We start from the raw sequence: 25829 nt of genomic DNA, 5'->3' as shown, positions 1-25829 counted from the left end.
TCGTAATAGAGAAATGGATTTGCTTTTCTTCTCAATTCCTGGCTATAATGAGTAAGACCCATTACTGTATCAACTTCTCTCTTTTGTTTCCTTTGCTTTTGTTATTGCCAAAGCAATAACATTCCTTAACCTTGCTCTCAGCTGATCTCTAGCAAATATAATGTGCTATTGTTATGTCCACTTCTTGAAGGTGATTGGACTTGGGTATGATGTAGAGTTCTTTCTTTGGAAGTGTATGCTTGGATGCAGGAAGTTTGGGTGCTTATCACCTTGGGTATCAGTAAGCAGCCTCCTCTTCTTTTGTAAAGCTTTGAGAGCAAGGGAGATGGCTTACCAGGTACGCTGTGTCCTAGGTGAAAAGTTTAACTATTGTCCTATTTGACCTTGCCCTGCTAGTAACTAGTACTAAGATCCCACATTAGTGGCTTTGGTCTTTGAACTAGAGCCATAGTCCTAGTTTGAGGCAGATTCAGAGTACCAAGCTTATGTCCTTTTTGTATATTGGAGTCTCAGCCTGTTTGCCATACAGGGTGCCATCAAACAGTAGTGGAGCCTTCAGGCTCCTGCAGAAGCTCATGAAAAGCCCTCAGAGAAACTGTTCTTATGGTGTGGTTATTTCACAAGGCACTCTGGGCTTCTCCAGCCAAGTGGCAAAACTGACTTTTTAAGAAAAAGTAGAAGGTGGAAGGAAACTAGCATTTATTGAGTGTCTGGCATTTGCTGTATATTACACCCTTTAGTCTTTATTATAGCTGTATGAGGTTGGTGTTACCCCATCTTTCAGAACTGAGGCTCACAGAAGCTAAGTAACATGTGCAGAGTTTCACAGCTAGTGGTAGAGCAGAATTTCCGGTCAGGTCTCTTTGTCTACAAAGATTTGCTCATTTCAGTGTGCAATCTTGGGGCAATCTACTGCTCTTAAATATTTTCACTAAACATTATACAGATTAGTGATTTGGAAAACTACTGGCCTTTGCTAGGAGTAAGCCCTGATCATACTACAGTGTTAATTACCTCAGATAGTAACTTCTAACATCTCATTGCTTAATCATTAGCAGTCAAGTTATGAAAGTTTTGATCCTGGACCCATCATTATCAAATTCCAGTAGTATTTCTGGTCAGCTTCCTTCTTTCCATCTATCCTTAGTACAAGTAGTATTTATTAAGCAACTATAATTTGTCAGTAACATTTGTCCAAGAATATTGACTGAACTGTCCTTGTCCTTAAATAATTTATAGTCTCTGGAAGTGGGAATACAGACATCCAGTAAAGTATCAGTAAAGTCATTTTTGCTGATAAGTACAAGGTACTCTGGGAACACCTGACCCACAAAGGTGTTTTGGGGTGGAGATGGCACATTTTGTGAAGGCTTCCGTAAAGAGCTGTCCAATCATATTTGAAAGTAGGAATTGGTGGAGATGCAGGTAGTACTACGAATAGAAAGAACTGCATGTGAAAAAAACCTTCAGGAAAGAGCCTTCATGTCATATATTTAAGAAACTCGGTGTCACTGTGTTTGAAGTACACAGATCTAGGATGGTTCAGTAGGTTAGTTGTATGGTACAGAAGCTTGAGAGAATGAGTTGGAATACCTCTAGAGGACAGGAAGGTCTAAAAGGTGACCACGGGAGGGTGATAAGGTATTGTTGGATAACTGCTAAGCTAGAATGTGGGTTAGTTCTTCCTCTTGAATGTTGAAATCACCTAGGATGAAAGCCAGCCTTGGAATGGAGAGGAAGATTGGGGACCAGGATCCAAAGTCTTGGGTAAATAAAGAGGTGACCAGTTGTTGCAGAGTGTTAGTAACAAGGAAAGGTTTGAGATTTTACAACTGAATGTCATAAGCCACAGAAGAGAGGTGTTTTGTTCACTTGATGGTAGAGGATAGTTGTCCTGGAAGCAACTGAGAAGAAGCTGCCTCTCAGAGCAAGTTGTAGGGAAAATAGTATTCCTAGGGACAGCCAGGTGTCGGTTAAGGAGGAAATAGAAGAGACTGAAGATGTTGGTAGTTCAATAACTGGATTCCAAAAAGCATTTGGGCATGGGTGATGTTGTAGACCAGGTGGCTTGGTGAAGGAGAAGAAACAACATTTATAGGAATGAGAGTGTGGTTCCAGAACAGAAATGAACAGAAGTGTCTATATATTGGGCAGCATGACAAAAGATGATTGCAGTATGACATGATAGATCCTCCTGACTATAAGATAGCCGCGAAAATAAGCTCCAGAGACAAGCAAGGAGTTCATATACATGGAAGAATTTAATATATGGTAAAGGAAACATTTCTAATCAAAAGTGAAAAGCTGTTTAGTCAATAAATATAAAGGGATGATTGGTTATCCATTTGGGGAAAAACTTAAATCTGTATCTCATATCAAACACAAAAATAAATTCCAGGTAGTTAAAGATCTAAAGATAAAGAGCATGCCATTAAACTGTTAGAAGTACAGGAAACTGGGATCCCTGGGTGGCGCAGCGGTTTGGCGCCTGCCTTTGGCCCAGGGCGCGATCCTGGAGACCCGGGATCGAATCCCACATCGGGCTCCCAGTGCATGGAGCCTGCTTCTCCCCTCTGCCTGTGTCTCTGCCTCTCTCTCTCTCTCTCTCTCTGTGACTATCATAAATTAAAAAAAAAAAAAAAAAAAAAAGAAGTACAGGAAACTGTTCATATGGTCTTAGAAGCAGAGGAGGCTTTTCTAAGCAAGCAGACAAAAGAAACCATAAAGGAAAAGATGAACAAATTTGACTACATAAAAGTCAAAGCAAGAGAACCATAAGGTTAAAAAAAAATAAGGACAAAATGGAATATTTGCAATCTTAAAAGACACATTAAAATCTAAAAAGAGCTCTGTAAATCCATAAAAATAAAAACTTTTAAAAGTGCAAAGTCTATGACCAGTAAAGGGGCACCTGGGTGACTTAGTTAGTTAAGCATCTGATTCTTGATTTTGGTCATGAGATTGAGTCCAGTGTTTGGCCTCTGTACTGGGCTTTGAGTCTGCTTAAGATTTCCCTCTCCCTCTACCTCTCTCCACCCTGCTCACTCCCTTTCTCTCTCTCTCTTAAAAAAATATACAAACAAAACACACATATATATATACACACACATATATGTGTGTGTGTTTATATATTACATATATATAACTAGTAAATGCAAAGTGATTCTCAATTCAGTCATTATACTTAAAATACAGATTTAAAAAATGGTATATTTCTTTATCAGGCTGCCACAGATGAAAAAGAATTGAGACAGTCTAGTTTGGGAAGGATGTGGAGGGATGGGCCCATGTATGTTCAGATATAAATCAGTACAGTAATTTGGAAGAGTGAATTGGCAGTGTCAAAACCAAAAATTTTCCTATCTTTAGCTTACCTCTAGGAATTTTCCTATAGAAATCTCTCCAACAAATGTTTTCTCCATGCTGCTGTGAATGTTTACTGAAGCATTGTTTATAATATTAAAGCTTAGAAGCATTCTATAATGTCCATAAAGAGGAGAGAAGTTAGGACTTCCCACTTTTTAAAGTACATTTCAAAAATGGAATTTTATTCAGCATTTATAAGTAAAGATGTAGATCTGTATATATTGACATTAAAAGGTCTGCAAATCATTTGGTAAGTGGGAAAAAGTTACAAACTATTATGTATTAGGATCGCATTTTTGCTTTAAAAATAATCTGTGTAGGGATCCCTGGGTGGCACAGCGGTTTAGCGCCTGCCTTTAGCCCAGGGCATGATCCTGGAGACCCGCGATCGAATCCCACGTCAGGCTCCCGGTGCATGGGGCCTGCTTCTCCCTCTGCCTATGTCTCTGCCTCTCTCTCTCTCTCTCTCTCTCTCTGTGTGACTATCATAAATAAATTTAAAACATTTTTTTAAATAAAAAAATAATAATCTGTGTATTTAGGAAAAAAATTGGAAGACTTTGCAAAAATGTTACCCTGAGTCATTTTTGGGGATCCAGAATTATAGGGAGGTGCTCTCTTGAGGGTGGGGAGAGAGAGGAAGAGAACAAGTTGAAGCTTTAAAAGTAGAGGGGGAAAAAAACCTTTAACCAGAACATTTACAAAGAAGATAGGCAAGAGAACATTCGTTTATGAGCTGGATCAATTGCATTCTGAGTGGGTATTAATAGTCTCTAGAGGGTGAAAAATCTTGGGACTCATGAGGACTGAGTGGTTCTCGAACAGTGAATTCAGCAGCACTGTAGAAGAGCTCCAGGCTCAGGGGCATTTGGGTTCTCAGACTCCTACTTTGCCGGAATAAGAAGTTTGCCAGGGGCGGCCTCACCTCTTTGCCTAGCCACCACAGTGTACTTTTGCATCAGTTGCTTCCCAGGCTTCGAGTACCTTTTCCCTTGTTGGTAGCCTCGCAAACACCATCTCAGGGTTGAAGGTTCTGCTCAGAAGTCCTCTCCTAGGAAGCATCCCTTTCTTTCTGGAGGTAGCTATATTATCCACCCTAGCCCTTATCACACTGCTTTGTAATTGTTGTTTGTATTTGTCTCTCCTACTAGACTGTGAGCTCCTCAAGGGCAGGGACCAGGGCTTTTTATTTTGAACTGCCCCAGCGCCTAGCACAGTTCCAGATGTACAGTAAGTGCTCAGTATATCCTGGTTGGAATAAAGAAATCAGTGGTAAATGAATGATTTCTAGGACTTTCATTGGACTGACTGTGGGGAGAGAGAGCCTGGATGTGAAGATATAAAGGTGGGACGGGGCAGGGAACAATGTGGGCACGGAGAAGCAAAACAGCACCAACCTAGGAGAACACCAGGACAGAAAGGGGCAGGGTACACCTGAAGGAGCAGGAAGGTGCCTAGGCTGGCACCTTGAGTTTCCTAGTGTGCACCCCAGAAGCCAAACCAAATGCCATTCTATACCTGAAATGAATGTTTTCTCCATGCTGCTAAAGTTCTGCGAATTAAAAACACATTGATAAGATGGAAATATTTTGGTTCAGGGAGGAGCAGGTTGTGTGCAAGAAGATGCTATTGTGCACTGAAATAAAGATACAGTTTCTGGGTACCCTGATGCAGGAATGATCTCTTCCTTCCAGAGTAGTTGAAAGATCCAAATCTTTGGATTAATGAAGCCAAGAGTCTTCATAGCAGTGTCTGAAGAGACACTTCCTCTATGCCTGGGTGTCTTCTTACCATTCCCCACCCTAATCCCAGGACTTCACAAATCCTAGGTTTAGGGGTATAAAAGTAAACTCTCCATTAACTACTTGCCCTTTATGCCTAATTATCATGTAGCACAATCATTATGCATACATAGCATTAAATGTGCATTTTTTAATTCTAGCATCATTCATTTTTTCAGCAAACATTTATTGAATGACTACCGTGTGTCAGGCACTGGAAATACAAAGGCCCTGAGATTGGCCCCTGCTGTTGAGGAACTTACAGCCTCGGTGAGGAGATAGACAAATAAACAGCATATATTAAGATAAGTGTTACAAAAAATGTATGTATATGTTGCTTCACGATCTCATAGGAAGATCTCTTAGGAAAGGGTGGGGGAGAATGACAGAAAAGATTTATAAAAGGAAGAATGAGCTGTTTCATAATTGAGATGTGGAGGCAATGTGAAGTTTGCTTCACTTGGAGGGAAGCAAAATGTGCAAAGGAAAGTATGGAGAAAGTGTGGCACTCTCAAAATTCTGTAGAGTTCATCGTGTTACCGTGAGAATTCCTGCACAGGAGCAGAGAAAAGACCTTCATATTCAAAGATCACAGAGGATGGTAGATTGAAATGGGGTATATGTGAAGGCAGGGAGAACAACTGGGAGATTTTTAGTCCTTCAGGTGAGAATTTACAAGAGGCTGAATTAAGACATTGACTCAGTGGAGGTGGGAAGATGGTAATGATGTTGAGATAATAAGGCTTTTGTAATTATGAGACCTAACTTGGCTGTTTCTTTTTTAGTTTGGTACTCTCAGTGCTTAGCACAGTGCTTGACACAGAGTAGACCATCGATAAATATTATGGGTGCATGAATTTTTAATCTACTCAGAAAGATGGAAGAAGGAGGAGGTTTCTGGTTTAGATAAATCAATACATGGTACAGTTACCAAACTGAGAGAGAAGATCAGCCAGCAAGAGGAATGAAGAGTTAGTTCAACTTAGTATTTAAGATTTGAAGGACTTTTAAGCCATTTGAGTGTAGGCCAATGAGCCTAAAGTCTCAGAAGAAGAGTTGGTGTGGAAAGGTAGATTTGAGAATCATCAACCTACTATGGGGTAGGTGACATTATCCAAGGAGAGTATAAGTGAAGAGAAAAGGGGAAGCCTGGAAACCTTGGGGAATACTTGCATGTAGGGGCTGGTGAAGAAAGGGGAGAACAAGGAAGCATATTCAGAGAGTTTGAAGGAAAACCAAGAGAGAGCCATGTCCCCTAAGCTAAGGGAGTTTAGTTTCAGGAACATCAGGGATGTCTGATGCTGCTGAGGTCCCAGAAGAAGTGCATGGCCACCAGAATATTACCTCTGTCACAGCAGGGATTTTTGTCTGTTTTGATCATTGATGTGTCCCCAGCACCTAGAACATCCTGGCACATAGTAAGCACTCAGTAAATAACTGTTTAATGAATGAATGAAGAATGAATTGAAAAGGGTCCCTTGAATTTATAGAACCACAGGACCTTGGTGAAGGCATTTGCAGAGGAGTGGTGGAAAAGGAAGCCATGTTGTTATAGAGGGCTAAGGAGTAGATAGGGTGTCAGCAGTAGCTACCAAGAGAGGACTGGGATGGCCAACTCCATGAGCACTTGTGTGCCAGGCACTGACGAAGCCCTTTACCTGTACAGACTCATTTAATCTTCCCAACAGCCCAGTAAGGTAGGGACTAATCACAATCCCCTTTTTTTTAGATGAGGAAACTGCAGCACAGAGGGAAAATAACTTGCCCAGGGTCCCACAGCTAGAAAGTGTTGGAACCAAGGTTTGAACCCAGATCTGCCTGGCTTTGAAGTTCAGCACCTAACTGCTTAGGCTGCATTTCCTCTAGGGTTCCTTTGGGACCAGAAGCAAGAGGAAGAATCTGTTGGAGATGACATGGAGGTGCAACCAAGAAGACTTGGAAATATTTGAATGCTGATGGGAAAGAATCAGTAGAAAGAAATAATTTGAAGATTTGGGGGAAAAGGGAAATTATTTATCGAAGAGGAGCCTAAGGAGAGATCCAGAGGACAGGTGAAACGAAACCCCTTCCACCAGGATAGGAGACGAAGATAAAGATTAGGCATGTGTTGCAAATGTTTTGTCAGGGAGGAGAGGAGAAGTAAAGATGGATGGCAGTTCTCTTCTGATTGTCTACTTAGAGTAAAGGTGGGGGGGTGATCAAGTTACAGACTTGAAGAAAGTGGCTCAAAATTAAAATAGCTGTCGCAGAGGGTAGAAGAACGCAGTGGTGGAAATGGGGGATTTTCAGGGCAACATCAAGGGCCCAGCCAAAATGAGAGACCATGATTGTACAGCAGCCAAATCCTGCCATTATATGACTTTCTGTCTTCCCTCCAGTAGGTTGCAGTAGCCAGGGTCAGTGCACAAAAGGTAGATGTTAGAGTGATCCAGGGTTGAAGGTTTTGCCCACTGGATGAGCAGAAGAAAAGGACAGGTTGCTGAGAGTACTGGCTAGATTGTGTTTGAGGTGAGGGATATGCACACACAGGCCAGCAGGGAAGCAAGTGAAGGTGGGAGAGAACTGAGAACAGAAGGGTGATGGAGGGGATCCCTGGGTGGCTCAGCAGTTTCACGCCTGCCTTTGGCCCAGGGCCTGATCCTGGAGTTCCGGGATCAAGTCCCATGTTGGGCTCCCGGCATGTAGCCTGCTTCTCCCTCTGCCTGTGTCTCTGCCCCCCCTCCATGTCTATCATAAATAAATACAAATAAATCTTAAAAAAAAAAAAGAAGAAGAAGAAGAAGAGTGATGGAAGGGTCATAGCACTGGCATCTGGAGAAAGTTCCAACAGTGGGACTGGTAGAAAAAGGGTCTCAAGAGTTCCACATCCAGAGCTGGCCTGTCTGTGAGGCATAGGCTAAATTATGCTAAAAGGGGAGGGGTGCCAAAGGTAACTAATGTTTTCATTGTAAACACTCCTGTACTGTGTGAAATTTTCCTCCTTTTTGAGTTTAGAAGATGCAAACTTTTACGGTGAACTAGAGGAAGAGAGCAGGTCTGCATGAAAGCAGGAGGACGACAGGGCTGTGGAGATAGGAGGTGATGGCCGTGGCACGGGACCCTGAAGCACACTATCTGTGCGTGGAGTCACAAGGTGTCATCCCTTTGGAGGAGTAGCCAGGATGTGGCCCTGCCTTGCCATTACTTGCAGAGGAGAAAAATAGGAGCCCCGAGACGTGCTCAGCTTAGCAGCCACAGAACTGGAACCAGCCTTTCCTGATTTCCCAACTCAGTGCTCTGTTTGCCATGTTTTTTTCCTGAGCACCTGAGGCATCAGACTTTCCTGTTGTGCCAGCTGGGCTCATTGTGACTGTGCCATGCCATGCTTCCTACACACCTCCATTCTTCCCAGTGCAGAGCATGTGGGTGCATGGGGAGGAAGCCGGCCTGTCCCCTGCCTATTTCCTGCTTGCTTCAGGGTAGCAACTTGGATACGGAAAACCGCAGTGGTGATATACTATTTACATCCTTTAAAATGACCCAGTGTCCCTCCTGTTTTGCCAGTTCTCACATTGCTGCCTCCCCTTGAACTTCCCCCTCATGGCTTGTTGAAATAGGAGCCATGATTCTGTACCTCCTTTATCGGCCTAAACCCAAATGAATCCCTGAGAGCACTTAGGACAGGGATTCTTCACCTAAGATTAGAGGCAGGGGGTGGAGGGATGAGCCTTTAGTTAGGGCCATTATTCTAGGGGAAAAAAGTATTTTCATTTTCATTTTCATCAGATCTTGTAAGGAATCTACAACCTGGATGGAATGAGAGTGTGTTCTAGAAAAATAAAAATACACTACCAACAACAACAAAAGTTATAGTTTTCTTAAGCTCCAGGCAATAGTTCAGATAAACCTGCTGTTGGTGCTGCCCCTAAGTGTCATTTGGACAGTGACTGTGGCAGTTGCACGTGGATAGTTGTGGTTTCTCCTCAGTTTGGTAGGCTAAGGTCCAGGGAATTAACGCTCAAGCTCAGGATGTTGCCCTTTTTTGGATGGCCACCTGGGTAGATATGCAAATGAACTCTACACACATTGATATTGGGGCTCTGTGATATGGGGGATTGGAGTAGGGGCGAGGAGGCGAGGAATGAGGGCATAGTTTAAGGGGGAATATTCTTTTACAGTTTTATTCGCTCCTTCCTCTCTGTGAAGTCTTCCTCAGTCTTGGGGATTTGTAGAGATGGCCTCTCTGTTTGGAGAGCTTGGGAGGGCCCTATAGATTCTGCTTTGAGAGTAGTCTCTGTCCTGACAGACTGGCTCTTCTCTGTTGCTGGAGATGAGTTTTCAGGGTTTAGAATGGAGTTGTGAGTTGGTCTGGCCCAGAGTAGACTCAAAATTCCCTTTTCCCTACAGGATTTAGGTAGGTATTAGTGTGGATACAGAGTATTGACAGGAAAGGGAAAGGATACATTTTGTTCTTATGGTAGCAAAGGGCGCCTTACTGGCTTGCTTCTTGGCAAGCCCAAGAGCTGACATGAGACCATGTGGCATAGTGTTCGGAGGGTTGAGCAGGCTTCATTGAAATGGCTCAAGGCTCTTGGGTTACTTCTGCCTAGAGATTGGATAACATTTGGGATCCAGTTTGGTTCTGAATTCACTCTCCCTGCCTTTTCCCAGGCTATCCTATCCCTAACTCTGTGGTTCCATAGGAAGTCATGGTTGTTGTGGAGCCAGTATAGATGCATATAGCTCCAAAAAAGAATAGAAAGTGCAACCTCGGTGAGGTTCAGGCTTGGAGCTGTACAATCAGAACCACCATGAAGGTCACAAAGAAGAACCATTAGGAGGATGGGAAGGGACAGTGCATTAGTATTTTGGCTTTGGCTGTTTTGGATTTGGGAGGGGTGCTGGCATAGGGTGCATCTGTGGAACTGTGCTAGATGTTGGCCCACTGGGTGGCTTTCCGCTGTTGGGCAGAAGGCTGCCTCAGACAGAGAAGCCATTTGGGAAGAGGGAAGGAAGCAGGATGGGAGAGTGACCATGTACCTTTGCGGGGACAGCAGCTAGATGATCTCAGGCCTCCTTTGCTGAGGAGATCCTCCTGTCATCTGCTTGCATCAGCTCCTGGGCTTTTACAAAATCGGAAACCATTCACCTGGAGCCCTGAAGAAAAGTGCTACTCCAAGTGACCATCTGCAGTGAGAGGAGCAGTACACACACCGGAATGTAAAACTGTCCCTTTATCAAAAAATGTGTTATGAAAAAATGTTAGAACTAAATAATGCATTTATTCTGACATAATTGATTTATATTCTGGTATCATATAAGCTTCCTATCTATCAGTGTCTTTCCTTCCTTTCACCTGGTATTACAGATTGCAAGTCAGGTCAGGAATTAATCTGCAGACCACAATTTGAGTAGAAATGCTCTCAAGCTGCCTCTAGTTTAGAAGCAGTTGTCCAGGTATTGGAATCGTGCTTACTGTACCAAACTAGAAATATAGAACCCTGGTTACAAGGAGCTGCTGCCAGACCTTTGGTACTTGGGTCAGGGCAGGTTACTGGGGAGAGAGGGGAGCACAACTGAAATGAGAAACAATTGAACAGGTGATGGGGGAGTGCCTGCGACAAGAGGGTACATGCCCTCTTCTCCCTTGCCTCTTCCCACACACATTTGAGCCGTAAGGGACTAGAGCTAGGGACCTTCCTGTAGGACTTTGGTTTTGCCTGTTCCTTCTGATGGCAGGTCAGCCACACTGAGATTACCCTGTCCTTTCAGGAAAACTGCATGCACCGGTAAAGAATTCATTGGTTGTCCTTGTGGTCACTCCAGGATGTAACCAGCTTCCTTCTTTGGAGTCACTGGAAAATTGTAAGTATCACCCTGTTTCCTGTTGTAGAGAGCAAGTGGTTGTCTGGAGCTGTAACTCTGCTTGGCCTGGCCTAAGTTTCCTCATGCTAGGCCTAGAGCCCTCCATGACGTGGAAACCCAGGGTCACCAAAGGCTGAGAGCCGTAGAAGGTGAATTTGTCATGCACTCTAACCAGTGTCTTAAGGTTGGCTGTGGAACGTCACAGTGGCTTTTCACTGAGTCCCACAGGACATCTGCCTTCTGGACTACATATAGTTCCATTGCCATTGTACGAATTTGTACACTTGGCTTATTTTCTTTGAGAGACCCCACTCTGGGGAGAGAAGAAATGTTTGGTCATAATGTTTTTGGATATGACTGAAATGAAGCCAAGTCATTAGCCCTGTGCTGTGTGCTGTCCTCCCGGAGCAGCAGCATTTGGGAACTTCTCAGTCTCCAAAGTGAACATTATGGCTTGAACAGTCTTGGCTTCTTCCTCACATTCTTGGATGAAGTAGCGAATGAAGCCTAGAGACAAAGGGAAAGGAGGGGGATTACAAAGGCTTTGGGAACGTCGTAACCTGGACACATCCTCCAAGCATCCCTATCCCCCTCATACTTTCAGCTACAGGCTGGCAGGAACTCATGTTTCTGGAGGGGGAGACAACCACAAAGCAAGTGTGCTTTTCTGTTCTAGCCTGACCCTCATCCGGCATTGTCTTCTAGGGCCTGCAGAGTCTCTGGGTGACCACCCTCCCACTCTGGCCCAAGACCTAGCTGACCTTCAGCTGCTCTGCTCTGGGGATGTCTTCTCTTTGAAAGGAAAAAAAAGAATTTGATCTTGCTATTGTTTTTTGATTTAAGGATTTACACAGCACATGTGATATGTAATCTGAGAGTAGAAGTCTTTAACCAGTGGGGTCATTTCTGTCATTTCAGACACTCTGACCATAAATGATGATCATTGTTTCCTCCTGTCTGAGACTGTCTGGGGAGCTCTCCGAGGTAACATGGGGACTGATCCTGGCGGGGGGGGGGGGGGGGGGTTGTTGGTGGCGGGAGAGAAAGATATGAAGTGGGAAGGTCAGTGCTGGTGGGTTGGGAGAACAAGACGAGGGGGCCCAGCACATACCGCCACTTGAGGAAGCTTTCTTTATGGAGACCAATTGGAGTGTTTTCCCATGTCCCTAAAGGGAGTATTCTCCTTACACCTACCCTTCAAAGTTGACAGGTGTCAGCACATGCAGTGGCAGCAGCAGCTCGCCTGGGCAGGTGCTCTGGGGAAGCAGGGAGAGACCCTGCAGGCTGATGCTGAGGGTGCCAGCAGGGAACAGGCTGCTTGGGACTCTGCCACAAACACTGCCTGTTCAGCTCTCATTTAACACACATAATTGGAGAGGTTCTTTTTTTTTTTTTTTTTTTTTTTTTTAAGATTTTATTTATTTATTCATAGACGCAGAGAGAGAGAGGCAGAGGGAGAAGCAGGCTCCATGCAGGGAGCCTGATGTGGGACTCGATCCCGGGTCTCCAGGATCACACCCCAGGCTGTAGGCGGCGCCGAACCGCTGCGCCACCGGGGCTGCCCGGAGAGGTTCTTTAAAAAGAAAAATTATATCACAAGAAATAGATAAATGTCAAAGAAGAAAAAGGAAGTAAATAATAAGATGTATAGAACTATAGTATTTCATGAGAAAATTAGCACTTAACTGGCTAACACGTGATGGGCCTGTACCCTTCCTCTTGGTTTACTGAAAAGGTATTTGATCATTAGATAAAGACTTAGTCAAATACCTCTACTACTTTTGCAAAACCCCTACTGTTGAATGAGGAGGGAAATTCTCACAGGATTTCAAACCTTGTTTGGGTTCCTCTTTGTCGCCTTACCTGTCCTCTTCTCCTCTCTTGTATTTTGGAGAACAGGGGACTGACTCCCCTCTCTGCTCTCTTACACTTTTTGTACAGGTGCTATGATTAGGTTGGGGCTGGGGGAAATCTGAGGACTCCAGAATTCTGGATGTCAGAATCAGAGAAGAAAGAAGCCAAAGCAGTATAGGAATAGTCGACCTCGAAGCAGATGCTGAAAAAGATCTCAAATTCTTTCATTATGAAATCTGGGGACTCTGGAAATCCTTCTAATGGGTTTTCAGAAGAGGGACTCCAGCTGTTGGGAACATATAATGCCCTGGACTCAGGATGCCTGCACTCAGGCCTTGCCAGAATCCAGTAGGGGTTTGTGTCCAGTGGACTAGGGCAGTCCTTCTGGGCCAGTTGCTGCTGGCTATACCTCAGCTCCCTATAGCTGGTTCCCTTCTCAAGGTCTCAAGAAGAAAGGTGGATGATTCTTTGTCTTCTGGATCCTGCTGTGGACCCAGGCTCCTTGGAAACTTAAGCTTACGATCACTTTTCCATAATTCAGTCTGGGATAATAGCAGGGGTAGTAGGTTGAGGATCTCTTTTTCTCAGCTCCCTCAGCTCCTGATCAGTATTAATCATGGAAAGCCTTAACCCATGTGAGCTGGCTTGTCCCTGCATCTGTACTCACAAGCAGACATTTTGGCCTCTGTCAATGATCTTGTGAGTTCAAGGCTTAGGGAATATGGATAAGAAGTATGTGGATTTTGAAGGTTAGTGTGTTCCTACAAGAGGCACTAAAACCCCTTACACTGCCACCTCCCAAAATAAAAGAGAGTAAAAATAAATACTGGCTTCCTAGTATCCCCTTTGCATCAGTGTTGAGACTCATCAAGCCCATACTATATCCACTTTTACTGTGTGCCCAAGCATTCTCCTCTGCCACATTGGGAACCTGCCAAATGGGTGCATCTCTTTTCCCACCTCCCTAAGCCTTTACCGTGCCTCTCTACTTCCCCATAGGTCTGGAGACTTTTAGCCAACTTGTTTGGAGATCTCCGGAGGGCATGGTAAGTGGGGGCCCTCAAAAAGGGTTCCTTTTAAATCTCTGGGATTTGCTCCCAGTGTTGAGAGTCCTAGGAAGAATTTACTTTGCCTTAGACAGATTCCTGGTGGTTCAAAATGGCCCCAGTAAGAATTAGAAGAAGACATGGGTGGAAACTGGTTTGGTAGATTTGGCCTGTTTGGAATCACTGTAATTTAGTTCCTCTGAGTCATTATTTAGTAATGATCTTGAGACCACACACTGCTTTAAAGAAAACAGATTAACAGTGAAAATCCAGAAATTGTAGGCTGAGTGGTGTATGGGACAGCTATATCTAGCTAGCATGGGACTCTTGCCCTCTGACAGTGCCTGCTTGTGGTCATTGAGATGTGGGGCATTTGGGGAGATAGTTGCTCTGTAAAACAGTCATAGATTGGCTTTTGAAGGATCAGGAGACTTTTCCTCATCCCCCTCCACCCTCCATGGTGAGTTCCCATTGAATCCTGACATGTTTAATGTTTGGTCTGCACAGTTCCTTATCAACAAGACCGAGATTGAAGATTTCCCCCGCTTCTCCCACCGGGGGTTGTTGTTGGATACGTCTCGCCATTACCTGCCACTGACTACCATCATGGACACTCTGGTACCCAGGCCTTAAGGCCATCTTTGCCCTTAGTGTTCTGGGGTGATGCGGTAAGGGGTAGACCCATTGCCACATTCCTAAAGAGTTACAGAGGGAATATGTGTAACTTTACGAGCTCCTAGAGAAAATGGAAAAGATGATCCACTGTAAGAAAAAAAAGGAATGATTTAAAGCTACCTCACTGGCTACTCTGGACCAGCGTCCTTGTCATCTTCAGGAATGCAGAAGGTGGTTTGAGGAATTGGCTTCTTTGATCAAGCCGAGCTTATTTGTGTTTAGTTAAGGACAAGGTCATAGGAAACAGATGTTCAAAAGCCATAGCTCAGGATGTTCCTATCTTTCTTGAGTTTGGTGGCCAGTCTTATCTTACAGTTGCTATCCAGCTCGTGTCTACCTTTGCTCCTCTGGTGGAATCAAAGGAGTGGACACATTCATCATTCCTGGCCTCTGAGATTTGTGGGTTATGGGGCTACTAAATTCAACAATAGACTTCACAGTTTGGATAAATGTTAGGCAACTCAGAACAAATGGCGGGAAGAAATATTAGTCTTTGAGGTATTGTGGTGCTTTGGGAAGACCAGGGTACCACATAGTTTCAGCTGTCCTCTCAATGTGGCTAAAACACATCTCAAAAAAGGGAAGTAATGCTTCTGTCAGACATCTTTGGATGTGCCCTGGGAGGAAAAATATGCTAGGTCTTCCCTCTATGGCAAGACATTCCCTGATGGGAAGATTTGATAGATAGACCCTATAAACATTTATCAGGAAGCTGGGGCAGATTGAGCCTATCGGGGTATGTGGAGCTGCCTGCCAGTCTGCCTACCTTCCCAAGTTTGAGGCTGAAACTGAAGAAGCTGTGATGAGTTCACAGTGTGTGCTCTGATCTACAGGACGCCATGGCATACAATAAATTCAATGTGTTCCACTGGCATCTGGTTGATGACTCTTCCTTCCCATATGACAGCTACACTTTTCCAGAGCTCACCAGAAAGGTATGTCTCAATTTCTCCAAGAGCAAGTTTATGGATTGATGTCTGAGCCTGGCTCTGGCCCTGCTGGCAAGGACACTGGCTCTCATCCTAACCAGCCAGATTCAGGGACACGCTGACTTAGGGGAAGGGCCCTGGATTTGGAACCAGGAGACCTAAGTTTGAGTGTCCGAACTTTGCCATTAATTTTCTCTGTGAAAGATAATCTCTCCTGGTCTCATTTTCTTTTTGTTTGTTTATATCCTGCTGTGTGCCTGCCTTATTGTCTCATTGGCATTATGATGCTCAGATAAAGCAATAGATGTGCTAGCTTGTGGGAAATTAAAAGATCCTAGGAGATGGTCCCTGATACCAAAGAGCTGTGGGTAGACTTTCTGAGGTGCAGGGAGTCCTGGATGCATTTTTAGTGTCTTCTATTCTGCTAGCCTTCAAGAATTGATATTGTTAAGGGTGTCTTGTGCCTTTCAGGGATCCTACAATCCTGCCACCCATATCTACACAGCACAGGATGTAAAGATGGTGATTGAATATGCACGGCTTCGGGGTATCCGTGTGTTGGCAGAGTTTGACACTCCTGGCCACACTCTGTCCTGGGGACCAGGTAAGAATAATGTCGGATTGAAAGAATCTACTGATCCCCCCTAGGTGGGCTTCAGGGCATTGGACTCTTGGATGTGCTATGCCCCTGCCCTGGTCCCTGGAAGAATGTTTCCCATCATCATCTTCCACCTGGGAATTTAGATAACCAGAACCTACTTTGGACAAAAGAGACCACTGTTTACTATTAAACTATGGGCAGATTTTTCTCAGATGTCCTTGTGATGCTCTTGCACGTTGTGCCCTAGAGTGGAAGAAAGATCTTGCCAATTTGGCTGAATTGGGCAGTCTCCTTCCCACCCAAAGGTGGTACGAGAGCCCCCTTAGGGAACAAGGGTGACCCCTGCTGGAAGCAGTGTGTCAGGGCCAGAGTATGTGATAGCTGTCTGGCTGTAACCCAACCTCTGATTATGATGGAGGATATATTTTTATTTCTTTGACTGTGACTAAAAAAGACTCATGATCACCAGTGTCTGTGCGTGCCTGGTGGTCCCTCCCTACGTGCATGTAATGTTTATGAACACGATTATCTTACATTGTACACCTTAATGTCTGTAAGTGTATGACTGCTTGGGGGTCTATGTATTTGTGATGCTTATGTGGGGTTCTCTGTCGGCTTAGGTGTCCCTGGATTATTGACTCCTTGCTACTCTGGGTCTCATCCTTCTGGCACCTTTGGACCAGTGAATCCCATTCTCAACAGTACCTATGAATTCATGAGCTCATTTTTCTTGGAGGTCAGCTCTGTCTTTCCAGATTTTTATCTTCACCTTGGAGGAGATGAGGTTGATTTCACCTGCTGGTATGATCCCTTTGATCTTCTCATCCCTGCCTGATGAGCTGCTCACTCAGCATAGAGGTTAGCGCCTAAGAGGCTACCTATCTCAGGTGCTCCTCAGGGGCTAACCTCTCTGAACAGTCTGTCTCAGTCCAGACGGCTCAGGTCTTGGGCTATTCCTCTGTCGACCTACATAGGGGCCCCACCTGATTTTGGCAAGGCTGTAAATGTGAAACTGTCCCTTCCTCCTTTCATATCCTCGATATACTTACGGAAGAACCAGGTCTGAGCAGAGAATTGTCTTGGGAAAGTCCAAGATAGAGAAAAATAATCCTCGCCTTTCTGAAATAGTCTGGTTAAAGAGTCAAAACACAGATGAATTTGAGACACTATATGAAAGTGTCTAGTCAGTATTAAACTGTAAGGTCCAAACCATCAGATCTACTTAGCTCAAAGGAGGTTGATGGGCTTCTCTGAGAAGTGGGCCATAGAGCTGGATCTGGGGAAATTGGCTTTTTGAGAAGTGGAGGGAGGGGGAAAACATTCCAGGAGGAAATGTGAGTGAAATGTAAACGTTCTTGGGGGAAGGAGCTTCAGCAGGTAACAGCAAGACTTGTGGAATAAAGAATAAATGGTAAGGGGGAAAAAAGCAGAATATGCCTGAGTAGAGAGTTAAACAGGGAAACCAGAATCCGGTGCCAGAGCCTCAAACCCACGACCACAGAGCCACATGCCGTAGACCAGGCAGGTTAATATATGTTCTTGTTGAGAGTTTATATTTAAAGCTCTTGGGATCCAAACTCCTCCTTTCTTAGCCTGTGTCAGTAGCCCCCTTCACATAGCTTTGGTCGGCCACACCTGCATATTTGGGGCCTCTGAGATCCAAAGTTGATTGGTTTCTCAAGTGAAAAAAGAAGTTGTGGGAAGCCAGGTGACTAATCCCCAAGCTTTGGGCTTTGGGGATGTTGAAATAATTAATCTTCATTTTCTCTTGGGATTTAGGAAGTCCAACCCAGATATCCAGAACTTTATGAAGGAAAAAGGCTTTGGCAGTGACTTTAAGCAGCTGGAGTCCTACTACATCCAGACGTGAGGAAGGAAGGAGGGTGGGCAGGGTTTCTTGGTGTTATGTCTTGGGTCCTCACTTTCCATACCAGGGCCAGGCCCTGCTTGACCACTTTCTGGGCCCTTGAAGGGATACTTTGCCCTATCTTTGCAGTTGTGGAGTAGTCAGTTCCCAACTAGGGAAGACACTGCTCAGTCAGGAGTGGGCTCTTAGCCTCAACCCCTGGAGCACTGGCACCAACATCCTAGAACCTATTTGAGCTGAGCAGACCCTTTCTTTACTCTCTAGGCTGCTGAACATCGTCTCTGCCTATGACAAGGGCTATGTGGTGTGGCAGGAAGTGTTTGATAATAACGTAAAGGTGAGCCAGGGGCAGAGAGAGAAGGAGCCACCTGTAGTACCTCCCTCTAGTCTCTCAGCCCTTCCCTGCCTCTGCACAGATAGATCCTTCCTGGCTTTGGATTAGGCTTTAATGTTCAGAGCACTGAGGGGCTATCTCTCCTTTCCCCCCAGAAAGGTCGCAGAGGTATGAGCCCTGGGTGTGAGTGTCAGAACATCTGTCCATCTTCCCTCACCACAAACTGAGGCTACTTAGGATTCCTGAGCCTGGCATGCTGGGTTAGGTTTTCCTTTCTGAGTCATAGACTAAGGTCTTCCAGATCTGGGAACAGGGCTGCTTCCCTTCATTGCTGATCACTTAGGTCCCAGCCTCTTGCCAGATACAGGAGCTCTGCAGGAACCTTGTCTCATCCTCAGAAACATCTGGAGATTCTTGGGTGTGTTAGTTCTTGATGAGTCTGCTAGGCCCCACTGCTTGTCTCCCTTAGCTCACATCCGGTATTACTGTCCCATTATGGCTGCAGAAGGACTGGGGGTGGAAGCAGCGGGGAGGACTCCTAGGGCCTACAGAATCCTTGGCCTCTGCACCGGGCTAGGAGCTCAATGGTTAGGAGTCACAGAGAAATACTTGCTGCGTGAGAGCAGAGCGGGCACGTACCACTTGGCCTGGTTAGTTTGCATAAGCATGAGGGCCAGAAATACCCTCAGCTATGTGCCATTATCTTGTGACAGGTTCGGCCGGATACAATCATTCAGGTATGGCGAGAAGAGATGCCAGTACACTATGCGAAGGAGATGGAGCTGATCACCAAAGCTGGCTTCCGCGCCCTGCTCTCTGCCCCCTGGTACCTGAATCACATAACTTATGGCCCGGACTGGAGTGAAATCTACATGGTGGAGCCCCTGGAATTTAAAGGTGAAAGCAGGGAGCTCTCCTTGCTGACCAAAGGAGGCTGGGCTGGTGCACAGTGCAGGAGACAGAGGGTCTGGGCTAGACCTTTCAGGTTAGCTGAGACGACCTATCTGAAGAGAGGGCTACATTGGGAAGGTAGTTGAAGGGAAACCCTAGGGTTGCACCCTCCCGACCCCCTCCTGCCCCAGCAGCCTATTGTTTTTTGTTTTCTCTCAGGAAGTCCTCAGCAGAAGGCTCTAGTGATTGGTGGAGAGGCCTGTATGTGGGGAGAGTATGTGGACAGCACAAATCTGGCCCCCAGACTCTGGTAAGGGTTTCCTGAAGATGTGGGTGGTTGTGTTTATGGATGTGGGTTCTCCCCTGTAGACTCACTCCTGTCCAATCACCCCCAGACAAGTACCCTCCTTCCAGGCCTGAGAAAGAAGGAGCTGTACATTTTGAGAATACCTGTTGCTAGTCAGTAACAGTTCATGATGCCTTTACAACTTACTCTGGTTCCATATCTTTGGGAGAGGAGGAAAGTGTGATCACGACCCACATCTTAATGAAGTTGGAGCGGAGCCCTAGAAATCCCTAGGAGCCCCCTCCCCTGCCCCCCAGCCAGGTTGTCGCTGTGAATAACCTTGGCCCGGAATCCAGGGTGCCTAAATAAGAGGCGGCAGCCTGTGGGTGTCCAACACCCTTGCAGGGAATACAGAAGCCGACCTGGTGCGTGATCTTTCCCTCTTAGGCCCAGAGCAGGGGCTGTGGCTGAGAGGCTGTGGAGCAACAAGTTGGTGACTAACCTGGACTCTGCCTTTAAACGTTTGACAGAATTCCGCTGTGAGCTACTAAGGTAAGCAGGCAGGCTGTTGGGGGGGCGGGGGGCCTTCCCGCAGTAGGGGGAGCCAGTTGGGGGCATACTGACTGGAAAAAAAATACCAATAAAAGCTGATGCTTACAGAGGCTGACTTTGTGGCAAGCACTGTGCTGAGCCCTTTATAGGCATTATTTCATTGAGTCTTGACCACAACTCTGGAAGGTAGGTAGTTTAGCCTCACTTTAGAGATAGGCATCTGAGGTCCCAAGAAGTTAAGTAAAGCCCCAAATCACTCAGAACCAGAATTCGGTCCAAGCCAACTTCAAAGTCTGTGCCCTTAGCCATCATGCGTTTATGGCCTCTCATGACGCCTGTGCCACTGTTGGGGTTGGGCCTGCGTAAGATGGTCCATTTCCCTAATTTATTCGTTGACTAAGTGTTGAGAACCTGGAGGACTCAGCCTAGTGCAGAGCTGAGAGCCAGCATGGCAAGGTCTAGGCTTCAAGTGTGTGCAATTCACTGGGCAACTTTGAGCTAGTCCCTTACCACCTCTTAGCACGTTGCACATATGAATAATGAAGCAGGCATGCCCAGAGGTCCCCTATGGAGATTGGTCACATCCTGGAACTTGCGCGGCTGAACTGGATTTCATGTCCACGCCCTGTGCGTGAACAGGACAGCTCATTGGTCTGCCACTGCTGCTGCATTTATAGCATTTGAGCCATTAAAGGGGGGCTCTGGGCCTGGAGCACTAGGTACCCCTTAGACATGAGCTCTTTTCTAACAGTACTGCATTGTTTGGGACTCAGGTACAGTGACTGGCAGGGTAGAAATAGAGAGGTGTTTCCCAAAATTCCTGGACATCCCTGTGTCGGAATCACCTGGGGCGCCTGTTCTTGCCAACATGTGACCCCAGGCCAAGTAAGACTCTCTGGAAATGAGAGTCCCTGAGTCCTTATGGTGTACAGCCGCAGTTAGAGATCTACCGAAATAGGGGAAAAGGAGACTGTTGGTTGTGACAGAGGTGTTGCTGGAGCCTTGGACTGACCCCATCTGAGTGGCTCATCTTGCCCTGTTTCTTCATGTCCTCTTGCAGGCGAGGTGTCCAGGCCCAGCCCCTCAATGTAGGCTACTGTGAACAGGAGTTTGAACAAACCTGAGCAAGCAGCCCCAGGCACTGAGGAGAGTGCTGGCCCTAGGAGAGCAGTAATGGGGCCAGGCTTCCACTGCATCCCGCCCGGGGGACGGAGCCCCTTGCTCACGTGCCCCTGTCCATGGAGAGAAGGGGGCCATTGTTGGCACTAGCATCCAATAAAGAGTGATGTGGCATATTTCCATATGAACATGGATTACCTGTGTGAGAGAAATGTGAATGGCCCTGGGGTAGGGAGCTACCTGCACTGGCCTTCTGCTCCTGAGAGCGATAGCGCACAGCAGCCCTGGGCTCCAGGCTGGCCTCAGTGTCTGCCCCTGGACTGGGAATGAGACCCTGTGCAGCCTGTGAGTCCTGTGATACTTCTCCCATCCGCAGCACGCAGTCTAAACACACAACCTCATCCTCAGTCTGCTCACTTCCCTGTGAGTGTAGAGGTCCCATAGACCTCCAAGGCTTCTGTGTATGGAAGAAGGCATTAGAGTGGCCCAAGGAAGTTCTGGGGAGTGGCAAGGGCTCCAGACCCAAGCTAGTTACGGAGCAGCCCTCCCCCATGCATCCTTACACACTTCCTTCCTCTAGAACTTTTTTTTTCCTTTGGGTTTGGGTTTCTTGTTAATTCAGTTTCATGCAATCATTATTTTAATATTATTGAACATATGTTGTGGTCTTGACACTATGGTAGGTGCTGTGTTTGAAGGACTTGGTCCCCAGAGACCATAGTCCACTCCCCAGTATGCCAGCAACTTCCACCCACCTCCTCCCACCCACTGGCAGCCCAGTAGCATCTTCTCAAAGAATTGATGGCACAGCTGAAGCCAGGAGGAAAGCCCCTGAGGGCCAGGAGGTGGTCGTGTGGCTCTGAAAGAGGTCTTTGCGCACGTGGCCAGGTTTGCCTGAGAGGAAATGGCTCCTTGTTTGGCCAGACCGCCCGTTGGTGCTTTCGTGTGCAGAAGCAGCGACTCAATCCAGAGGCTGAGGTCATGTAGCAACTGTTTTAGATGAGGATTTCTTTGACCCTTATTTAATTCTTTTACCTGGTCCTGGGCTGAAAGGGCAGTGGGGTCTCAGGCATTTCTTTCAGGTTTCCGGTGTGGTAGATACAGAAATTTGGGGAAGGCAGGCTGAGAGGGGATCTGAGTAGTCTGGTCTTTAGACGGCACCTTTAGTCTCTTTCTCATGCTCCCTCGGGGACCTGAGTGGAAGTACACCAGGTGGGCCTTTCTGTGCTGCTTTTACAGACACAGGGGGTTAAAATCCTCCTGGGGACGAGGTCTCCACACAGCCCAGGTTAGCCACGCCCAGGGCTCTGGTGTAGAGAGGTCCAGGCTAAGCCTCTAGCATTTGCACCACCAAAGGAACCCCTTACCTGGGACCCTGAAATGCTGCTTACTTCAAACGCCCCTGCTTTCTTAACTAATCATAACTAATATCATTACTTTTGAGATAATGTTAAATAAAAAAATCAGACACTTAGGTCGTTTCAAGTCAGTGAAGTCCAGGGAAACACTGTTGCGGCAGTAAGTTTCTATTTTTTTTTTTACTATTATAAACATTTCTATAATGTTATTTTTACAATTAAAAAAAATCCATGTGGCCCAGTCAAGACGTTGACTTGTGGGCTGTCCTGCTCCCCACCCTCCACCATTGCTCCTGTGGGCCCACTGACCCTGAGCGCCTTGACCTGAAGATCCTCGTCAGACCTGGAACTGCTGAGAGGTGGGGGGCAGGGCCTGCAGCAGCCGCCCGCCTGCTGTGGTGCACAGAATCACTGCTTCTCCATCTCGTCCTCCGCGGCTGTGAATTGTGCCCCGCCCAGCACAGGGCCCCCTGCTGCGGCCTGCAGTGTTCCCTGCGCTCCACCAGGGGGCAGGCAAGTGCCTAGGCTGATTCTTCATCTACGTGCAGACTCCTCGCTGCTCTCCTGTGCTGCTTACTGAGGATGCAAAGCAGGCCTAACAGGGATAAAAATAAAGGAGTGAAGGGAGACCGGGAGGACATGCAGTGTCCCCTCTTCCGTTGGAGTTGAGATCGAGTGGCAGATAGCACCCACCCCTCCTCTACCCCGCCCTTGGAATCTAGGGTTTTCAAGTGCACATTAGTGCACTAGCCTAGGGATAGGAAAGCAGAGGGCTTGAGGGCATCGGAGCTCCGTAGCACTAATGATGAGGATGGCAAGGGGTTAGGAAGGCCTAGTGATAATGTGGGAGGGGGGACTATTCTGTGGATATAGACTGTACTTAATTTATATTGGGATGCCTGGGTGGCTCAGCAGTTGAACGTCTGCCATTGGCTTGGGGCATGATCCCGGAGGCCTGGGATTGAGTCCTGCGTAGGGCTTCCTGCATGGAGCCTGCTTCTCCCTCTGCCTGTGTCTCTGCCTCTCTCTATGTGTGTCTCATGAATAAATAAATAAAATCTTTTTAAAAAAAAATCATACTAATGTACATATACACACGTGGTAACATTAATGCACTCTGAGGTTTAGATTTTTATAGTTTTTGTCAACATCACTTGTAAGATTAATGAATACAGGCCATGACAATTGTGTTTCCCCACTAAGAAAGAAAATAAATAGGAAGTGGATACTTTGTCTATTAAAATCATTCTGTATTTTTTCTTACAAATAAACTCTGAAAATTTGAAAAGTAGTCTTTTATTCCAACTGTTAATAAATAAGTGTAAAACATAAATGTATATTAACCAATTTCAGTGAAATGTTTACTTGTTGAATTTTCTCATTACTGTTCACTCTGTATATAAATCTTCACAGTCCACAGTTTTTAAAAATCCTTTTTGTAGCAGTCCTGTGTGTGTGTTGTCCATCATTTTTAAAGAGATTTTTAAAATGAAATGGTCCATGAGTCTTGTTTATTTTCACAGTAATTACTATACTCTAACCACATCCATGTTATGTGTTCTCTGTCAGTACTGACATTTTTTCATGATTTCAAATGTTTCAAACAAATGGAAAAATGTAGGTAATAAAATAATAAACACAGTATAACCACCACCCAAATTTATCACATCTCGGTAGTTATATTTGCTTCGGATTTTTTTAAAGAGATGTTATGTATGTCCCCTTTCCCAGTCCCAGTTCCCTTCCCAAAATAACCGCTTTCTAGAATTTTAAATCTCATTTCCTTTGGAGTATCTGATACTTAACTGTGATTTTTCTTCATTGTTAATAAATTTTTTTTACAGCTCACTTTGTAACAAATTAGGGATGTTTTAGAAGGCACCCCCAAAAGAGGAGACAGAGTGAATGTGTGTGTATGTTAGACCATCTGGCCCGCAGACATGGCCTGAGAAGAGGAGCATCTCTGCAGTCCTGGTGTGCTGCTGAATGTAAGAGAAAGCATTTTGGAAGTGTCTGGATAATCTAATATAAAAGAGAAAATACTGAACATAGGAATTTTAAGAAAACTGAACATTTATCTAGACTCACATAAATCAGAAATTTCAATGAAGATGCTTGTGAAGATCTATCTAGGGGAACAGTGCTTCTTCATTTTTATGTGCTTTCTGTGTCAGGTAATGTTATAAGTACTTTATTGGATATTAACTTATTTAACCCTCATCTTAACCAGTGACTTACGTATCAATATTATCCTCACTTTTTATTTTTTATCATCATCAGACAAGGAAACAGATTAAATGGCTACACAGTTGGGCTCAGTCAGGATTTGTACTTAGGCAGTATGGATTGAGGCTCCCCTGGCTAACTGTACCTTACACTGTACCTGGCCGTTGGCCACTGGCCCATACTGCACTCATCCTGCTCTTGGACACTACACTCAGCCACTCAGATAAAGCTGGGTACTCGGCTATATCTGGGATCGAGTTCATTTCCTCCCACTTTGCTCTTCAAATCTTTTCCTTATGGATGACTTCTTTCTCTCTGCACACAAACAGGCATAATATGTCAGTTTTCTGCTTTTAATTTTTCAAAATTGCCCCATTGTCAAATTCACTTAGGGTATGCTAGTGCTCCCTTTCAAAATGATGTGTCTCTTGACCTCTCCATCATTCCCTGACATTCTACTTGTCATAGTCAGGACTCTAGTTGCAAGGGAAAAAAAGGTTTAAGCAAAAAAAGTAATATCGCCTCATGTAACTGCATACTTCATGTAATAGGAGTCAACACATGTAATAGGAGTCAACAATTATGTGATCTAATGAAAGATACAACTTTATAGAGAGAACTATTACGTTTCTGAAGAATACAAGAAGACCCAGATGTAGATAGGTAACATGTTCATGAATAAGAAGACTCAAAATTGTAAGGATTTAAATATGATCTATAGATTCAGTGTGATCCCAATTAAAATGCAAATTTTACTTTTTATTCTAAATTGGTCTAACAGGTAATAGTTTGTTCCGAATGATACCAACAATGTATTTGATTATTGTATCCTATAAATGAAATAAATGACTAATGTTATCAAGGATGGGAGGGAAGAATTGGAAATACTCTGTTATAAGGCTCTTATACTACTTGTGAAGTATAGTGTTCTTTAAAAGTGGAGTTGCATTAGTTACAAATGTATTTCACAAAATCTAGGGCAACCACTAAAAAGGTTATAAAAGAAAGTGTAAAAAAAAAAAGTGTAACTGATAGGCTAATAAAGGAGAGAAAATATACTCATAAAATGCCCAATTAAAACCATAAGAGGCAGGAAAAGA

General features: G+C 45.1%; 1 protein-coding gene across 3 annotated transcripts in view; it reads left to right on the top strand.

The window, feature by feature from the left end:
• HEXA (hexosaminidase subunit alpha) overlaps positions 1–25594 on the top strand; it is a 30563-nt gene extending 4969 nt beyond the window's left edge. Inside the window, exons 1-14 of one of the 3 annotated variants that reach the window (XM_026018022.2) lie at positions 5362–5417; positions 10899–10991; positions 11910–11975; positions 13845–13891; positions 14399–14509; positions 15400–15501; positions 15967–16099; positions 16717–16897; positions 17876–17962; positions 18228–18300; positions 19011–19194; positions 19408–19498; positions 19922–20026; positions 21087–23791. In XM_026018022.2, the coding sequence (XP_025873807.1) occupies positions 13889–13891; positions 14399–14509; positions 15400–15501; positions 15967–16099; positions 16717–16897; positions 17876–17962; positions 18228–18300; positions 19011–19194; positions 19408–19498; positions 19922–20026; positions 21087–21150 (1134 nt within the window). In that variant the 5' untranslated portion in view covers positions 5362–5417; positions 10899–10991; positions 11910–11975; positions 13845–13888 and the 3' untranslated portion in view covers positions 21151–23791. Of the gene's footprint in view, positions 1–5361; positions 5418–10898; positions 10992–11909; positions 11976–13844; positions 13892–14398; positions 14510–15399; positions 15502–15966; positions 16100–16716; positions 16898–17875; positions 17963–18227; positions 18301–19010; positions 19195–19407; positions 19499–19921; positions 20027–21086; positions 23792–24347 lie in introns of those variants that run through there. The other 2 variants (XM_072739101.1, XM_026017902.2) reach the window with 2 other exon arrangements.
• The last annotated feature ends 235 nt before the right edge of the window (positions 25595–25829 follow it).

The sequence above is a fragment of the Vulpes vulpes genome, chromosome 15 (genome assembly GCF_048418805.1).
Source record: "Vulpes vulpes isolate BD-2025 chromosome 15, VulVul3, whole genome shotgun sequence".
NCBI classification, from domain to species: Eukaryota; Metazoa; Chordata; class Mammalia; order Carnivora; family Canidae; genus Vulpes; species Vulpes vulpes.
This window is presented reverse-complemented; position numbering and strand designations above follow the sequence as displayed.